The 20,442-nt window shown below is 40.6% G+C and overlaps 1 protein-coding gene across 1 annotated transcript; it reads left to right on the top strand.

Moving 5' to 3' along the window:
- Positions 1–4,581: 4,581 nt before the first annotated feature.
- LOC118482680 (serine/arginine-rich splicing factor 12-like) lies at positions 4,582–7,853 on the top strand. Its single transcript, XM_035978275.1, has 2 exons — positions 4,582–5,014; positions 7,789–7,853. Exons 1-2 carry the CDS (start codon positions 4,582–4,584, stop codon positions 7,851–7,853), a joined length of 498 nt encoding a protein of 165 aa, XP_035834168.1.
- Positions 7,854–20,442: the final 12,589 nt, after the last annotated feature.

Here is a 20,442-nt window from a genome sequence, read left to right as displayed (position 1 = left end):
ATGTGTGGGATAAGTCTTTCAAGCATGGGATGAGTTTTCAAGGGATATGAGTCTTTCAAGTGAGGCATCATGCACGGGATGTGTCCGAAGAATTTCTGAAGCGTCCGACGAGTTGCAGGTTTCCGGCGATGAAATCTGAAGACACTGTTAGACAAGAAAGCGAAGAACTAGAACAATGGAAGATAATTATCATTACTACAAGATGATCGTCTTCAACCGGAAGTTCAAGATCACCGAATGTAAGCCACCGTCGGACGTCACTGACGCCTTCAGTTCCTGCACCGACGGTGACTCCCAGATGTTGTCGGATCACTTCCGACGGTTTTTAATCGAGTTTCAGCGACAAGAACACACCACACAGTGGCGGAACTAGCCCATTAATTTAGAGGTATCCCCAAAAAAAATTTGCCACCCATAATGAAAAAAATTATTTTTGATAGTCCAGGTTCGAAGTTTGTTTCCACTTTCCAATAGGTTTATTTTAATGTTTTGGGTCTTGGGCTAAACTTTGGCATTTACTAATTGGGCTCCTTCCAATTATATTATTGTTAATTTGGGCTTACTACAATTTGGGCTTAATTTATTCTACAACTTTTGGGTCATAAATGGTTCAGGCTTATAAAAAATGGGATTTTAATAACATCAACTATCCTATATTTTTGCCAGGGGTATCTTCGTATTTATTTAGGGGTATCCTTTGTATAAAGCTGAAAAATACACTATACGGGGTTGAGCCGTAGGCCGTGCTACCCCTATTACTACATTGGGTCCGCCCCTGATACCACAATCGACGACTTTAAGCAGTTGATGGAGCTAGTTCTTCAACGATTCTGACCTAACTTTACTCTCTACTCTTTCACCCTTGATGATTTCTTCAAATACCTCTTCCTTGATGACCTCAACGACCCATTCACCAAGAAACCTGCATAATCTTTCCGTTGGCCCGACTTTAGATTTCATCAACGGAAACCTGCAACTTGTTGGACGCTTCAAAAATTCTCCGGACGCATCCCGTGCATGATGCCTTGCTCCAAGGACGCATCCCGTGGCCATGTGTTCATTTTTTATTTGGTTTCGTTTGAAAGACTCATCCCACACATGACGCCCTGTTCTAAAGGGGCATGAGCGGGCTATTTTCGCAAGTAATTTTGTTCTTTGCCTATTTTGGTAATTTTCTACTTTCATGTTCACATTGATTGAAGGTTTGGGTTCGACTATTTTTTTTATTTTATTTTTTTGCTTAAAAAGTGTAGGGGGAGATGCCATGTGTCCTTGAGAAAATAGCGTTCACATGTTATATATATATTATCTAATAGGCTATGTTATGTTTTTTTTATAAATTTTTAGACAAAATCTCCTTTTTAGCATAACTTATCCCATAATTCAGTATTGTAAGCTTAAAGAATGAATTTTCATCCTCGTAAGTTCATAACCATCACCAAAGTTGCAACCACCGCCAACCATCACTATCGGTGAAAAACCGATATCGATGATGCTAACACGTTTTGTTTTGGAACCGATTGGGGTAACCCAGTTGGCCACCGACACCCACCTCTTCCCAGAGGTACCGGGTTCGAGTCTTGGGAGTGGCATATGTCGCCCAGGGTAAGAACTCGGCATGGGGAAGTCACCGCGGAGCTAGCTTGGTCGGGTAGCGGCTCCTGGATTGAGATCACTCTGACGGTTGGGAGGACCGTGCACTCTCCCCCCCCCCCCACCCCACCCCACCCCACCCCACCCCCCAACACGTGTTGTTTTGGGAAAGTGACATCTGAATGATAATCAAGTTTTGGGTTTGTTATATCAAACTCATTTGATAAACAAGTCGTTCAAGTTGATATGTTGTCTAATTAAGGAGTTCATTTGCTAAGACATTGCCCATCAACCCCTTTAAAATTAGAATAAAAGTTTAGAAAATATATATCATTAGGTCAATCTATCAACTCATTATGATCGTTTAACTCATTTATTACAATCTGTCTACAACCATTTATGGCTTGTTTGCCAAGTTGCCAACCCTTTTACAACTTGCCACACTTTTTGACTTTATAGATATATATTCAACTTTAATTTAACGTCTGGTATGCAAAATATATAAGCGGTGTATTCGTTTATTAGCTCAAACGGTCAATTGGACACTTTTGTCGCATCCTAGTTTTTACACACTTATACACTGGTTTAACTTGACTCGTTAGTTTTATGTATTCGCCTATAAACTTGAAAGGATGAGTTGGTATGATTAAGTAGGTAGATATAAAAAAGTAAATAAACACATAATCTTAATCTTAATGATTATCTAGGACTCATGCGTTGCGGTGAGACCGTTAAACCAAACAAAAAATAGACGTTAAAGCATTATACCATGTACGTGCGTTACCGTATGTCAAACTCGCAAAATGTACCCACCACTTTTATTTGTACGGGAGTAGAATAACCTAAGTAAAACAATAAAAAATAAACAAATGCCAAACAATATTACTCGTAATCAATATATTCGATTTTTACTCTTTTTATTTCTTTAGCAGATTTTAAACTTTTTTTTTCACATAAGTAAATTAAGATTTTAATTGGTAAATGGTAGAGAGAGAAGATGGTGGAGTAGCATGGCCCCAATGTACATCACCTTATAATTATAAGAGTAAATTACGTTTTTGGCCCCTGTGGTAATGTCAATTTTACTATATTAGCCTAAAATAAGAATTTTTAACGTATCTGCCCCCATGGTCCCTATATCTAACCATTTTGGCCCCTAATTCTAACCAAACCCCAACTCTGGTTAACTTCTTGGTCACATGGGTTGCACATGATGGGTAAAATTGTAATTTCCCCTCCCCTTTTATGATTTTATAAATAAAACCCAAATCTTGAACAAATCATCATCTCTGCATCTCTTTCTTGAACCAATCTTTGACCCAACCATCACGGACAAACAAAATCCATAAGAAAATTCAGTTATGATGTTTGATTGTCAACAAATCATCATCATCTGCATCTCTTTCAAGATCTACCACCGGCAACCACCACCATGAGAGTGCCACCACAACCGTCATCTCTGTCCACATTACCGGCAAAAGATGCCGAATCAATCTTCCGTACAAAACCTATCTCCGAGATCCGAAACATCGAATCCGCAACTGGAGGAGAAACCAGTAGTAGATGTTGTTGATGGGGGTTTCAGGTGAACGGTGGTGGTGAATCGGAGGGAGGTGATGAATAGTGGTGGTTGATGATGATGTTGTGCGACAGTGGTAGGTGAAATCGAAGGTGGAGGATGGTTGTCGGTGTAGCAGTGATGGCGGAGTAGATGTTGCGATTTATACCGTGATCTGTCTGCCCAGATTTATGGTGACAAAAATTGTTAAGATTTCATCTTTTTTATAACAATTTTGTGGGATTTAAGACTTTAAGTTTAACCAGGTATTTGTGTTAATTATTGTGAAATTTTTAAATATTTGTGATTTTCTTTGTGCTTTTAAATTTTTATTAGGTGAATTGTTTGAAAAAATGTGGGTTCTAAACTTCTAATTGCATCCCAGCCGACACTGTTAATTTTACCAATTTAGTTACTGTTTTGGATAGTGATATATAGTTAATCATGATTAACCCACTTTTGATTTTAATAAAGTTGTAAACTTGATGTTTCTTTATAGATTTATGGCTCATTTTTGTGATATTTGTTGATTTGTGGAGCCAAATCTTGGTGGGGCAGCCCATTATGTGGGGATGATGATGATGATGGTTGAAGATGATGAAGATCTGGGTTAGATTTAATTGAAGATGAAGTTTTAGGGATGATGATGGTTGAAGATGATGAAGATGGGTTAGATTTAATTGAAGACGAAGATCTGGGGATGATGATGGTTGAAGATAATGATGAAGATCTGGGTTACATTTGGGTTTTATTTATAAAATCATAAAAGGGGAGGGGAATTACAATTTTACCCATCATGTGCAACCCATGTGACCAAGAAGCTAACCAGAGTTGGGGTTTGGTTAGAATTAGGGGCCAAAATGGTTAGATATAGGGACCATGGGGGCAGATACGTTAAAAATTCTTATTTTGGGCTAATATAGTAAAACTGACATTACCACAGGGGCCAAAAACGTAATTTACTCTAATTATAATTATAATAATATTATAACTATAACTAATTAAAAGAAATAAAATTGAACAGTAATAACGTGAGGAAGAGTAAATTTATAAATTAATACAGGGGATAACAATACCTATAATCGTAAGACCAAAAGACGCCGGATTCTTAAACTGACCGTCGCCGGTGGCTTGACGGAGTGGTGATAATCTGGTTTAGTGTTCGAGGTCGCCGATACCTGGCTCGACCTTTAATCCTAAACTGTTTATCGTTCCTCCCATTCGCCGACTGGGACAGGGAAAAATCACCGAGTGTGCCGGGAGCAAATCGTTGGTGGCCCGACGAGAAGGTGGATATTGGGATAGGGTGTGAGGTTTGACCTGAGTCACATATCGGTTGGGGCTCTAACTTTACCTTGCATTCTATCTTGACTCTCCAGCGACTCCATTCGCCACTGGGATTGTATTCCCTGGAGGTATTTTATTCAAGCATGGAAAGAAGACAGAGGGGAGGGCAAGAGTCATGGAGATGGAAGATTAAAGAAAAATCACCGGAGACGAGGGACAGAAATATGGAAGATGAGGAATGGGAGACGGTGATAAGGAAGAAAGGAAAGGAGATAGAGGTTGAGGACCCAAGCACTACTATATTCTTAGCAAATCTACCAGATGAAGTATCTGACAAGGAAATATGGCTGGAAATCAAAAGATGTGGATACTTGTCAGATGTGTACTTTCCTAGGAAAAGAGACTTAAAAGGCAAAAGATTTGCATTCGCAAGATTCAAAAAGATAAGAGATATCAGTAAATTGGTCCAAGCTTTAAACAACGTCTGGTTCGGGGATAAGAGGGTCAAGGCAAATGTGTCCAAGTTCCAGAGAGAAGAAGATAAGGGGGTAGGGGGAAACAAGAAGCATTATGGAGGTCAGTGGCGGCCAACGATGGTGAACCGGGAGAGACCGAGTGTCACACCCCCAAATTCCACGTGTCACCGGTGGGCCCGGTGTGGGGTACAGTGACGTAGTTGGCATCGTCATAGACAATCAACACAATATAATAATGCACAGCGGAAGCAGAATAGAAACATTTCAACTTTAATTAAAGTGCAATAATAAATATCACAGTCGTTGAAATGGATCCACAGGCGGATCAATAAAATACGATAAAATAATAGTTCAACAGATAAATGTCGTCCGAGTTTGCGAGACTATTGTGGACGCTCTCTAGGAAACAGCCAGCCTATTTCCGTATAGTACCTGCACTTAATCTTTTGGGAAAAATACGTCAGTTTACACTGGTAAATACAAATCGACCGACTCATTTTGAAAATGATTTAAAATTTATTTAAATGCACAAGGCATAAATATTTTATTAACTTGGGATAATTATATAATATAAACTTGTGAACGATTTACATGCACTTATATCTCTGGTGGCCCGGGATCTACTGTCCGGGCTAGAGATTTAATTGACACACCACATCAAAGAGTTATACACGACGGGTGTACGCCTACACCCCGTGCTCTGGTCGTGGCCATCTCGTAAGATAATGCCAAGGATATCCGGGACACGGTCAAAAACCCCCCAAAGCCTTTAAGTAAGACAAAACTGTTTAAACGAAATCACACAAGCTATTCAAGACTGAACACCCATAGGGAGCAGGACTTGTGCGCCCGATCAAGCGGTATTTTAAATACCGTACCCCAAGCCCGTATAGGGAAAATAAGTCAAAATGTATTTACCTGAGCAAGTATAAGTCACAAACGGTAAGTGGTGGTAGCTTTTACCGGGCTTCCTAATCTGGAACAAAGGTTTATAATTAACCTATTAGATTCCTAACGGCCTTTTATTTAAGCTTAAGCTTTGACCGGTTAGTTTTAGGAGTGATACGGTTTACGCACGATTAAGCGAAAGACCGGATAGAATGTGATTTAGACCCGACAAGTTTGAATACTTGTATAATACGGGTATACTGAATACATTCTGGATTTTGAAGCAAAAACGATATCGTTTGACCTGTTTCGGTCAATTTACGCAAACTAGTTACGTAAACCGAACCGAACGCGAAAAGGGCGATACGGGTAGCCAAAAGATTCAAATGCAAGTTCCCTGAATTAATATGCTTAGAATATGATATTATATCAGTAAGTTATGTTCTATATTGCCCGGGATAATTTTAAACTCAATTTATGCCTTAGAAGGGCATTTTGGTCATTTAAAAGATAATAAAAGGATAAAATTAGAAATCTGAGTTTCGGGTCTGGTTCATACAGTAAATATACTTAATATAACTTATTATATCAGTAGGGTATGACCCTTATACCAAATATATCATTTAAAACCAAACTATGCACCGTAGGGGCAATTTAGTAATTTCACAAGGGCTAAAAATGCCAAAACTGGAAACCTGAGTTTAAAATATCATACTTACTGTTATTATATGAAAATATGTGATTTACATCAGTAGGCATAAGTTTTATAGGTTTAAAACAAGTACAACGCTTACTTATGCGCTTAAAACGCTAAAAATACGATTTAAGGGCGTTTTCGGGTTTTCACAGTAATTCTGAGATTTTTATATTTCCAGAAGTCTTATAATAATTTATTCATCATACAAAATCAGTAGAAAAAGGTTTCGGGTCAAAAGGATGTGTAAAACTCATTTTATGGCGAAAACGGTCAAAACCGACATAAGCCGAAATGGCTAGGTGATCGAGGATCCGTTCAGCCAAAAATTACTTAAAAATCATCAAAATTCCCAGAATATTATATATAATCAGTTGGTAAAAAGTTTTGTACCAAAACGTGGCCAGAAACGGGTTCTACGCAAAAAGGACCGTTTATGTAAATTTATAACATAGTTTACGCTAATGGCCATAACTCACAATCTGGACCACCAACTGATCCGAAACTTTCGGTGCAAGTTTATATAATAAAAATAAAAATTTCTATCCTTTCACTTTTCCAAAAATCCCGTTTTAAATCAAAAAGGGCAAAATAGTCAACTTTATGCATAAACCGGAAACAAGCATTCGAATAGGCTAAACATAGACTCAATCAACGAAAATTCCAGAAAGTTTAACTATAATAAAAGTAGTCAAAAATACTTCCCAATACAGATCTTGTACATGCATGTATGAATCCGAGTCGATAGTCCACGAATTAATCGTTTTACAAGACTTTCGGTTCCGATTCGTGGCTATACTATAGATTGTCGAGTTGATGATGATTAAAACACATTCATATATATGTTACAAGTTATTTTCAATGATCAATCAGGTTGCATGTCATCTATATCATTAATCATGTCATTTTTCGCAAAAATCACTTCTGTTGACTTTTTAAAATTAGATTTGACTCGACATTAAGCATGCATGTAGTGGGAATCAGTTAGTACCCTTTAGAGGGTTTGTTTCCCACATAAATACCAATCTATAACAAGTTTCAATTCGAGAAATTACTGAAAGAAACTCGTTTAATCAGAAAGTCAAAGGTTATGAACCCCCAGTTTGACTTCTAGCAATTAACACAACATGAATGGATTAAATAACGAATTGAAGGCTTACAATAGTCCTATAGATGTTATATGATAACTAGGAGTCGGCCTTGATCTTCAGAAATGCTCCAGAAAGCTTGCCTTGAGAGTTCTTGAGAGAATGTGTTCTTGAGCACTTTGGTTACTATGAAATATGATCAAGAATTGGCCCTTCAATCTGATTTAAAGCAGGGATTTGAGGTTACTGTTGATGGTAGGCTTGCATGAAAGTTTATTGGCTTAATTGGAGGCAAGACCAGCTGTTATGCACTTGGAATCGGACTCAAAATGACCCAAACTCACAATCTGGTCGCTGGCAGCCCCATGCGGCCCGCTTGGGCTTTCCCAGGCGGGTCGCCTGGCCTCTGGTTCAGCCAAACAACTTTCGTGTATTGACAGAATTGGTCCCTGAGCTTGAACGTGCCGTTTCGGCTACTTTTCTCGACCCGTAAACCCCCAAACTTGGTTTTTAAGAACCTTAGGACTTTTACCAACATGGTAATGCCCTCGGATAACTTTGCGCTCAACCGAAAAGCCCTGAAATTCGACGTTGACGCTTCTAGTCCCTTAAGTACGGTTTTGGCCATAACTTTCTCATACGTTGACGAAACTTCATGAAATTTTTACCACATATTCTAGTGAGTATATTTTAGCTATACCAAGCTTCGGGTCTGCCAAAAGTTCACTCAGAGGTATAAATTAAACATGTTGACACTTTTGGCCCCTATAGTTTACGATACTTCACTTTTGGGCAATTTCCGCGTCGTATGATCCATGAACCATCCGTTAAATGTTATAAACATTATGTGGGGTTATCATAGAGCCTATTTATCCATTGTTGACACTTTGAACCCTTACGTTCCATAGTTTTCACTGTTTGTCACTTTTAGTCCCTCTAAAGTATGTTTTCACATAACGGAACCTTATGACACGTGTCAAGACATTATTGGACGAATTTTTTCGAGGTGTTACATCCTCACCCCCTTAAAAGAAATCTCGACCCCGAGATTTATTCAAACAATTGGGGATATTTTTCTTTCATCGTGGATTCCACTTCCCACGTGTATTCGGGTCCTCTACGGGCATCCCATTTGACCTTTACAATAGGCACATGCTTCCTTCGAAGCTTCTTTACCTGTCGATCCTCAATCGACAAAGGTTTTTCAACAAACTTTAGACTTTCGTCTATGCGTATATCTGTATGCGGTATAACCAGTGAATCGTCAGCGAAACACTTCTTCAAATTACAGATGTGAAACACATTATGAATGGCACTAAGCTCTTCAGGCAAGTTTAACTTGTAAGCGACTGCCCCGACACGTTCGATTATCTCGAAAGGTCCTATGTATCTCGGGCTCAGCTTGCCTTTCTTTCCAAATCGCATTACACCTTTCCAAGGTGATACCTTAAGCAACACTTTTTCACCTACATCGAAGTGAAAGTCCTTGCGCTTAGGATCCGCATAACTTTTCTGCCTATCCCTGGCAGCTTTCAAACGATCACGGATCTGAACGATCTTGTCTGTCGTCTCAAAGACGATATCCGGTCCAGACAACTGGACATCTCCAACTTCTGCCCAACAAATGGGCGATCTACACTTTCTACCGTATAGGGCCTCAAAAGGCGCAGCCTTTATGCTGGAATGGTAGCTATTGTTGTAGGAGAATTCAATCAGTGGTAGGTGCTTATCCCAACTACCACCTAAGTCGATCGCACATGCACGAAGCATGTCTTCCAGGGTTTGAATAGTACGCTCACTCTGACCATCAGTCTGAGGATGATAGGCCGTACTAAAATTCAAACGAGTGCCCAACGATTGTTGGAAACTCTTCCAAAAATGTGACGTATACCTCGTATCTCTATCAGAGATAATAGATATAGGTATACCATGTAGTGCTACTATCTTATCGACGTATAATTGGGCTAACATATCTGAGCTATACGTCTCCTTTATGGGTAGAAAATGAGCTGACTTAGTCAGTCTGTCAACTATGACCCATATGGTATCATTTCCCTTTTTCGTTTTTGGTAACTTGGTGATGAAATCCATCGTCACCATTTCCCATTTCCATTTGGGGATCTCAGGTTGTTGAAGCAAACCTGACGGCTTCTGATGCTCAGCCTTGACTTGCGCACAAGTCAAACATCTGGCCACATACTCGGCCACGGACTTTTTCAAACCAATCCACCAGTAGTTTGATTTCAAATCCTGGTACATCTTATCAGCTCCAGGATGAACTGAGTATCTAGAGCTGTGGGCTTCCTGGAGGATAACATCCCGAAGTCCTCCATATACTGGAACCCATATCCGTCCGTTTAGGCGTAACATCCCATCTTTGTCGTGGGACAACTGCTCCTCAGTTACTCCCAACTTTTCTGCAGAATAGTTAGCTTCCAGCACAGCTTCCTTCTGTGCAGCTAACACCCTTTCATTCAAATTATTTCTTATTTCAATGCGCTTGGCATTGATTCTGATCGGTTTAACCCTTTCCTTTCTACTTAAGGCGTCGGCAACCACATTTGCCTTGCCTGGATGGTATCTTATCTCACAGTCATAATCATTGAGAGTTTCCATCCATCGCCTTTGACGCATGTTCAATTCTTTCTGATTGAACAGATGCTGAAGACTCTTGTGATCCGAATAAATTATGCACTTGGTTCCATACAAGTAGTGTCTCCATAGCTTCAAAGCAAATACAACCGCACCCAATTCCAAATCGTGGGTGGTGTAGTTCTTCTCGTGCACCTTTAGCTGGCGAGAAGCATAGGCAATGACTTTGCCTTTCTGCATGAGTACACAACCCATGCCAGTATGTGATGCATCACAATACACCACAAATTCATCTATACCATCGGGCAATGTCAATACTGGCGCATTGCTCAGTTTCTGCTTCAGAATGTCAAAGGATTCCTGCTGCTTAGGGCCCCAATCAAACTTAATCTTCTTGCGAGTCAATGAGGTTAGGGGCGCAGCAATTCTTGAAAAGTTCTCGATAAATCGCCTATAGTATCCTGCCAATCCGAGGAAACTGCGAATCTCAGTAGGCGTCTTCGGCTCCTGCCAATTCATGACTGCTTCGACTTTAGCGGGATCTACTTGGATACCACGCTCGCTTACAACATGTCCAAGGAATTGGACTTCTCGAAGCCAAAATTCACACTTCGAAAATTTGGCATAAAGCTTCTCTTGATTCAAAAGTTTGAGAATACAACGAAGGTGTTTCTCATGATCAGCTTGGCTTTTCGAGTAGATAAGAATATCATCAATAAAGACTATGACGAACTTATCTAAATAAGGTTTGCAGACGCGGTTCATGAGGTCCATGAACGCGGCTGGTGCGTTAGTGAGCCCAAACGGCATCACTAGGAACTCGTAATGTCCATAACGAGTCCTAAACGCGGTCTTGTGTACGTCTTCCTCCTTGACCTTCAACTGATGATATCCTGACCTTAGGTCAATCTTGGAGAAATAGCTTGCTCCTTGCAACTGATCGAACAGATCGTCGATCCTGGGTAACGGATACCGATTCTTGATAGTGACCTTATTAAGCTCACGGTAATCGATGCACAGACGCATCGAACCATCTTTCTTTTTAACGAACAAGATTGGCGCTCCCCAAGGAGATGAGCTAGGTCTAATAAAACCTTTAGCTAATAGATCATCCAACTGCGTCCTCAACTCCTTCATCTCCGTTGGTGCCAATCTGTATGGTGCTCTTGCTACAGGTGCAGTGCCTGGGATGATATCTATCCGAAACTCTACTTGTCTATCCGGTGGCAAACCGGGTAGTTCTTCAGGAAACACTTCAGGATATTCCGAGATAACAGGAATATCTTCAATCTTCGGCTTTGGTTCATCAATGGTAACTTGTGCCATATAAATGACACAACCCTTCTGCATGCATCTGGATGCCTTGAGCATGGACACTTGCTCCGGCAATCCATGCTGGGTATCTCCTTGAATAGTAAGTGACTCACCGGACGGAGTCTTAACTATTACTTGCTTTCTGTTGCACAGAATCTGGGCTTGGTTACTCGACAACCAATCCATGCCTATTACTATGTCGAATCCAGCTAGCTTAAAGGGAAGCAAGGATAACGGGAAGGAATGATTCCTAATGGATATAACACATCCATCTAGAACAGTCGAGGCGGTTTCTAAGGTTCCATCGGCTAATTCCACCTCATATTTCACGCTTAAGGTTTTAACAGGAAGGTTCAACAGTTTACAAAACTTATTATCTACAAACGACTTATCAGCTCCAGAATCAAACAAGACTCTAGCAAAAACATCGTTTACAAGAAACGTACCGGTAATGACGTTATCGTCCAGGACTGCTTCCTTTGCGTCCATCTTGAAGACTCTCGCATTAGTCTTCTTTCCTTCCTCGGCCTTCTTTGCAAACTTCGGACAGTTGGGCCGAATGTGCCCTTTCTCGTTGCAACCAAAACACGTTGCATCCTTCATCTTCTTGCAATCCACAGCCTTATGATCGGTGGACTTGCAGATTCCACATCGCTTCTCCGAAGACTGGGATTTTGTTTCAAACCGACACCTCCCAAAGTGGTGTCTCCTACAAAACTTGCATCTGGGTTTTTCACCCGACTGATGATCACTTTTCCTAGACCCCGACCCTTTCCTGTGGTCGTTGTTCCCTCTATGTCGCTTTTCAGATCTTCGTGAGGTGTCCTCCTCACGTTTCCGTTTGTTCTCCTCAGAGCTCTTCATGGCTCTCAATCTAACCGCATCCTGAGTGAGGGAGAGGGATAGATCTGCTACAGATCTAAATGTAGTGGGTCTTGATGCTTTGACGCTGGCTTTAATCTCCGGTGCCAGACCCCCAATGAATCGAGCAATCCTACGTGGCTCCGGGGTCACCAAGTAAGGCACTAAACGAGACAGCGTGTTGAACGTAGTAAGATACGTTTGACAATCGAGGTTCTTCATGACTAAGGATACAAAATCCGATTCAATTCGCTCGACCTCGTGCTGCGGACAGAAGTTCTCTTTAATCAGGGCCACAAACTGTTCCCACGACAAACCGTACAGTGTGGCCTTACCGGCAGCTTGTAGGAGTGACCTCCACCATGCTAACGCATCTCCTTTGAATGATTGGGACACGTACTTAACGACGTCCCTATCAGCACACCCGCTGATATCAACTACAGTGTCCATCTCGTCGATCCATGTCATGCAGTCGACGGCTCCTTTTTCCCCAGTGAAATCCCTGGGCTTGCAAGATACAAAGTATTTGTACGTACAGGACCTGCTGTACGTGTCATGCTTCAGCTCAATCTCCTGCTTTGGGACGCTGCTGTGGTTGGAGGAATGATTATCACCCTCAACCTTCTTTGGCTCACTCTTTTTAGACGGCGGCTTACTATGAGCCCCAGAATGAGTCTTAGCTTTGACATGCGTCACTGAGCGGGTTCTACTCTGAGTACCACTAGATTCTCCGAACTGCCTATCCATAGCCTTGGCGACAGCATTATCAATCAGTGCTTGCAATTCTGCACCGGTAACGTGAATCTTTGCATTATCTGAGCGTTCCCCAGAATGACTGTTGGTTTCTTCCGATTTGGCCATCGTAGCTTTAAGCTACAATAAAGGACAAGGTCTTATTTAGAACCTAACAGTATTATCGTTCTAGACGATTTATTAACCATGGTATCAAAACCTTAGCAGTTAATTTAATAAATTCCATTCAGGCTCTTATTAGCAATCAAGGAATGAAAATATATATATTGGCACCATAGGCCTAGTCACAAGGACAATCACTAAATTATAAATTTAGATTTTTATAGGACTATAAATTGTATAATTAAACAAATAATCCTTTACTAGACAGGGAGTCATAAACCACAACTGTCATTATATAACATAGTTATAACCCGTAGGTATCAAGTCATTAATAGACTTGTGTACAGATAAAATCTGTAGATATTTCTTTACTAGGCAGGGAGTCATAGACCACAACTGCCACTATATGACCTAGTCATAACCCGTAGGTATCAAGCCATTAATAGACTTGTATACAGATAGAATCTGTAGATAATTTATTAAAAAGGTGGGTCGTGTGATTTTACAGATCACGCTTAGCCCAGAATGTTAACATGTTCTCAGATGTTAACAGGGAGTTGAATCCTTTCAACCAGGTTTTACCATCAGGGCCAGGCCTGTTAATAAGGCATTCAGGCTAGGTTATACCTTACTAAGATTCTTATAAAATGGCAAATCAAATAAAAATTGATATTTTCCATTATTTTAATATTATATTCATGCATATAAATAAAATGAGAAATTCAAATTAATCATTTCAAATTTCAAATAAAATACTAGTACATAATTGCCCTAAACGGGACTTTGAAATAACATAACTAGCATGAATAACATGCCCGCGCAGGGGCTAAACAAGTACAACAATAACCAAATAAAATAAAACAAACCCACGCAGGGGTTAACAGGATAACATACCCACACAGGGGTAGAGAAAGATAGATAAATATACCCACGCAGGGGCAGAGTACTGGAATAAATGTCCACGCAGGGACATGAGTACATGAAATAATAATCGAAGGATCAACGATCCTTCTTGCTCTTACCCTTGAGTAAATCGAATACCTTCTTAAACAAGCCACTGGTGCGTCGGCGATCCTCTCGCATATTGTGCTGAAACTCGCGTCGCATACTATCAATCCCCTGCAGGATCTCCTGAACCTGCGGCGGCGACATCATAGGCGCCGGTGGTGGTGGCTGGTAGTGCTGCGGCTGCGGCGGCTGGTAAGGCTGCGGCTGCGGTGGCTGCTGGTAACCCGGAGGGTAACCAAAAGTAGATGGGCCAGCAGCCCAAGGGTCTCCAAGTGGACCACTATGTGGGAGTGAGCTGTAGTTCACAGCTTGCCAATAAGGGTCTCCCGTGTAATCATAACCCTGAGGGAATACTTGCTCGAACGGGTTGAACTGAGCGGCATTAGCATAAGCCGGAATCGGCTCTCCAAAATTCTGCGGCGGCAGAGGCGGAATCGGAACAGAAGTAACCTCCGATACGGGATGCTGAGACTCCCCTGTCTCAGACTCCCCGGGTAGGGACGTGTAGCGGCTGCTACTAACACGTGGAGGGGTGCCTATGCGAATCCCTCCGCGCGTCGACATGCGCGCATTCCTCCTCGGCCTCTGAGGCGGAGGAGGTAAGACTGGTGGCGGCGGTGGTGACGGAGTGATCACGTCACGCCACAGGGCCTCAGATAGGTCCTGCGGTAGAGGCGGCTGCTGCTGGAGCTGCTGCTGCTGCGAGTGGTGCTGTGAGTGCACCGGCGAACCATGGAGCGATTGAAGCATCGGGGTACCATGGAGTGATTGCAGCATAGGAGAATTGTGGCTAGGGGTGAAGTACCAATCATGCTGCTTGAACCTCTCCTGGAAGCTGTCCACACCATTAAATGGTGATCCTGTGTATGGCGACCCATCCGATATCTCAATCGGGTGGTTTGGTGTACCTGATGGTGGTAGCGAGGGGTCCGTCTCCTCGTCTACGTCCATCCCGTGACCACCAGAAAAGTGGTCCTCCTGTCCAAGTGGGTTATGGCCCACTGGCTCCTCCACATAAGCATTAGGGTTATACAAACCCTGGTAGGCTGACGCTGGATGTTGGTGCGGTGACTGGTGCAACGGTATGTATGATCCAAGCGAATCATGGGGCCCGTTCTCCGAATGGGGCCCAAACGAGTGGGGTAATGACGGAGAAGTGCTCGCGGAAACCGAATGCCTAGCAGGCTCGGCAATAGACCTCCAAAGGTCGTTGGCGGCTGTGTGATGTGTAGCAGATGGGGCCCGCCTATGCGAGGGACCAGCCTCATGATCGTGCGATGTAGGAAATCCTCCACGACCTCTCATCCTTGGCGGCATCCTGATCCTGTCAAAAATCAAACAAGTTGCACAACATATATATAAGACAATGCAATAATAATTAAAAATAAATTAAACGAAATGTTGAACATTTCCTAAGTTCTTTGTCTAGACTCGAAAATCGAGGATGTGCAATTGTGTAACTGAGATTAAACACATTAGGATAGTGTTTAATTCACTCAACGTTGGCTCTGATACCAACCTGTCACACCCCCAAATTCCACGTGTCACCGGTGGGCCCGGTGTGGGGTACAGTGACGTAGTTGGCATCGTCATAGACAATCAACACAATATAATAATGCACAGCGGAAGCAGAATAGAAACATTTCAACTTTAATTAAAGTGCAATAATAAATATCACAGTCGTTGAAATGGATCCACAGGCGGATCAATAAAATACGATAAAATAATAGTTCAACAGATAAATGTCGTCCGAGTTTGCGAGACTATTGTGGACGCTCTCTAGGAAACAGCCAGCCTATTTCCGTATAGTACCTGCACTTAATCTTTTGGGAAAAATACGTCAGTTTACACTGGTAAATACAAATCGACCGACTCATTTTGAAAATGATTTAAAATTTATTTAAATGCACAAGGCATAAATATTTTATTAACTTGGGATAATTATATAATATAAACTTGTGAACGATTTACATGCACTTATATCTCTGGTGGCCCGGGATCTACTGTCCGGGCTAGAGATTTAATTGACACACCACATCAAAGAGTTATACACGACGGGTGTACGCCTACACCCCGTGCTCTGGTCGTGGCCATCTCGTAAGATAATGCCAAGGATATCCGGGACACGGTCAAAAACCCCCCAAAGCCTTTAAGTAAGACAAAACTGTTTAAACGAAATCACACAAGCTATTCAAGACTGAACACCCATAGGGAGCAGGACTTGTGCGCCCGATCAAGCGGTATTTTAAATACCGTACCCCAAGCCCGTATAGGGAAAATAAGTCAAAATGTATTTACCTGAGCAAGTATAAGTCACAAACGGTAAGTGGTGGTAGCTTTTACCGGGCTTCCTAATCTGGAACAAAGGTTTATAATTAACCTATTAGATTCCTAACGGCCTTTTATTTAAGCTTAAGCTTTGACCGGTTAGTTTTAGGAGTGATACGGTTTACGCACGATTAAGCGAAAGACCGGATAGAATGTGATTTAGACCCGACAAGTTTGAATACTTGTATAATACGGGTATACTGAATACATTCTGGATTTTGAAGCAAAAACGATATCGTTTGACCTGTTTCGGTCAATTTACGCAAACTAGTTACGTAAACCGAACCGAACGCGAAAAGGGCGATACGGGTAGCCAAAAGATTCAAATGCAAGTTCCCTGAATTAATATGCTTAGAATATGATATTATATCAGTAAGTTATGTTCTATATTGCCCGGGATAATTTTAAACTCAATTTATGCCTTAGAAGGGCATTTTGGTCATTTAAAAGATAATAAAAGGATAAAATTAGAAATCTGAGTTTCGGGTCTGGTTCATACAGTAAATATACTTAATATAACTTATTATATCAGTAGGGTATGACCCTTATACCAAATATATCATTTAAAACCAAACTATGCACCGTAGGGGCAATTTAGTAATTTCACAAGGGCTAAAAATGCCAAAACTGGAAACCTGAGTTTAAAATATCATACTTACTGTTATTATATGAAAATATGTGATTTACATCAGTAGGCATAAGTTTTATAGGTTTAAAACAAGTACAACGCTTACTTATGCGCTTAAAACGCTAAAAATACGATTTAAGGGCGTTTTCGGGTTTTCACAGTAATTCTGAGATTTTTATATTTCCAGAAGTCTTATAATAATTTATTCATCATACAAAATCAGTAGAAAAAGGTTTCGGGTCAAAAGGATGTGTAAAACTCATTTTATGGCGAAAACGGTCAAAACCGACATAAGCCGAAATGGCTAGGTGATCGAGGATCCGTTCAGCCAAAAATTACTTAAAAATCATCAAAATTCCCAGAATATTATATATAATCAGTTGGTAAAAAGTTTTGTACCAAAACGTGGCCAGAAACGGGTTCTACGCAAAAAGGACCGTTTATGTAAATTTATAACATAGTTTACGCTAATGGCCATAACTCACAATCTGGACCACCAACTGATCCGAAACTTTCGGTGCAAGTTTATATAATAAAAATAAAGATTTCTATCCTTTCACTTTTCCAAAAATCCCGTTTTAAATCAAAAAGGGCAAAATAGTCAACTTTATGCATAAACCGGAAACAAGCATTCGAATAGGCTAAACATAGACTCAATCAACGAAAATTCCAGAAAGTTTAACTATAATAAAAGTAGTCAAAAATACTTCCCAATACAGATCTTGTACATGCATGTATGAATCCGAGTCGATAGTCCACGAATTAATCGTTTTACAAGACTTTCGGTTCCGATTCGTGGCTATACTATAGATTGTCGAGTTGATGATGATTAAAACACATTCATATATATGTTACAAGTTATTTTCAATGATCAATCAGGTTGCATGTCATCTATATCATTAATCATGTCATTTTTCGCAAAAATCACTTCTGTTGACTTTTTAAAATTAGATTTGACTCGACATTAAGCATGCATGTAGTGGGAATCAGTTAGTACCCTTTAGAGGGTTTGTTTCCCACATAAATACCAATCTATAACAAGTTTCAATTCGAGAAATTACTGAAAGAAACTCGTTTAATCAGAAAGTCAAAGGTTATGAACCCCCAGTTTGACTTCTAGCAATTAACACAACATGAATGGATTAAATAACGAATTGAAGGCTTACAATAGTCCTATAGATGTTATATGATAACTAGGAGTCGGCCTTGATCTTCAGAAATGCTCCAGAAAGCTTGCCTTGAGAGTTCTTGAGAGAATGTGTTCTTGAGCACTTTGGTTACTATGAAATATGATCAAGAATTGGCCCTTCAATCTGATTTAAAGCAGGGATTTGAGGTTACTGTTGATGGTAGGCTTGCATGAAAGTTTATTGGCTTAATTGGAGGCAAGACCAGCTGTTATGCACTTGGAATCGGACTCAAAATGACCCAAACTCACAATCTGGTCGCTGGCAGCCCCATGCGGCCCGCTTGGGCTTTCCCAGGCGGGTCGCCTGGCCTCTGGTTCAGCCAAACAACTTTCGTGTATTGACAGAATTGGTCCCTGAGCTTGAACGTGCCGTTTCGGCTACTTTTCTCGACCCGTAAACCCCCAAACTTGGTTTTTAAGAACCTTAGGACTTTTACCAACATGGTAATGCCCTCGGATAACTTTGCGCTCAACCGAAAAGCCCTGAAATTCGACGTTGACGCTTCTAGTCCCTTAAGTACGGTTTTGGCCATAACTTTCTCATACGTTGACGAAACTTCATGAAATTTTTACCACATATTCTAGTGAGTATATTTTAGCTATACCAAGCTTCGGGTCTGCCAAAAGTTCACTCAGAGGTATAAATTAAACATGTTGACACTTTTGGCCCCTATAGTTTACGATACTTCACTTTTGGGCAATTTCCGCGTCGTATGATCCATGAACCATCCGTTAAATGTTATAAACATTATGTGGGGTTATCATAGAGCCTATTTATCCATTGTTGACACTTTGAACCCTTACGTTCCATAGTTTTCACTGTTTGTCACTTTTAGTCCCTCTAAAGTATGTTTTCACATAACGGAACCTTATGACACGTGTCAAGACATTATTGGACGAATTTTTTCGAGGTGTTACACCGAGTAAGGCAGAAAACTGGGGGGAAGGTATGAAGGAACAGATAGCAGGAAAGTAAGCATGAAAAATGAACAGGAACAACTAAAGGCATCTAAACCACAAGACGGATGGGATAATGACATGAGAGGTTGGTCTTATTCAGAAATCGTTGCAGGTGGAAGGAACAGAGATAGGGGAGATATGGTTATTTTAACGGATCATACGTCGGAGTACACAGCAGAATGGTGCAAGAGGACGGTAAAGATGGAAGCAAAATCAGTGAAGATCTTATGTAGAGCAAAAGAGATAATTAGTAATCTATTTCCAGACACGATGGAAATTAGATACCTTGGGGGATTGAGTATTTTAGTTACTTTTGGATCTCAAATGGTGACAACAGACTTTCTGAGGAATTACAATAAAGAGTGGGGAGAGTTCTTTAGTAACGGGAGGATGTGGAAGGAAGACGTGAATCATTACGAAAGAATTACATGGGTTACTATCTATAGGGTGCCGGTTAGTTTAAGGAATAGTCATAACATCAACAATATTGCAAGACAAATTGGGAAGGTGGTAGAAGTGGGAAAGGTTAGCAAGGAAGATGGGAATTTGTCTATTGCTCACATAGGAATTATTGTTAATAATAGCAAGCTGATCAACACCGAAATTAAAGTTAAGTATAAGGAAACAATGTTTAAGTGTTGGGTATCAGAAGTCCTGGGGAGTTGGTCACCGAAATTTGTAAACGATGAATCGGTGTTTGTTAATATTCCGGTTGAAAACATGGTAGATGAGGATAATGAAACCCGGCCAGTTGATAATGATGCAATCGATGAAAATGGGGAAGACAATATTGCAAAGAATTTTCAGGCAGACGGAAGTGGGGAGAAATTTATCCTACACATATTGAAATTTATCCTACACAACTCGTAATTCATCCTACACACCTCATAACTTATCCTACACCTTAAATTAATTTTTTTTCTTCTTTGAAAATATATATTTTTTTGAAAATAAGTTACAAATTTAATTAATTAGCTATTAAAAAGGAAGACTAACAATTAATGACCTATCTAATTTTACCAATATACCCTTACACCCATATTAAATACAAAAATTAAATGAAGTAAAAATAAAACATTCTTATTGGTTGAAGTTTGTTCTTTTTTATTCTTACAAAAATTTT

Source organism: Helianthus annuus, chromosome 10 (assembly GCF_002127325.2).
Source record: "Helianthus annuus cultivar XRQ/B chromosome 10, HanXRQr2.0-SUNRISE, whole genome shotgun sequence".
Lineage (NCBI taxonomy): Eukaryota > Viridiplantae > Streptophyta > Magnoliopsida > Asterales > Asteraceae > Helianthus > Helianthus annuus.
Note: the sequence above shows the minus strand (reverse complement) of the source record. Positions and strands in the feature narration are given on the sequence as shown.

Coding starts and splice junctions, on each gene's coding strand:
- LOC118482680 (XM_035978275.1), top strand. CDS start 4,582: ATGGAAAGAAGACAGAGGGGAGGGCAAGAGTCATGGAGATGGAAGATT. Junction 5,015..7,788: donor AAACAAGAAGCATTATGGAG/GTCAGTGGCGGC, acceptor AATATGATCAAG/AATTGGCCCTTCAATCTGAT.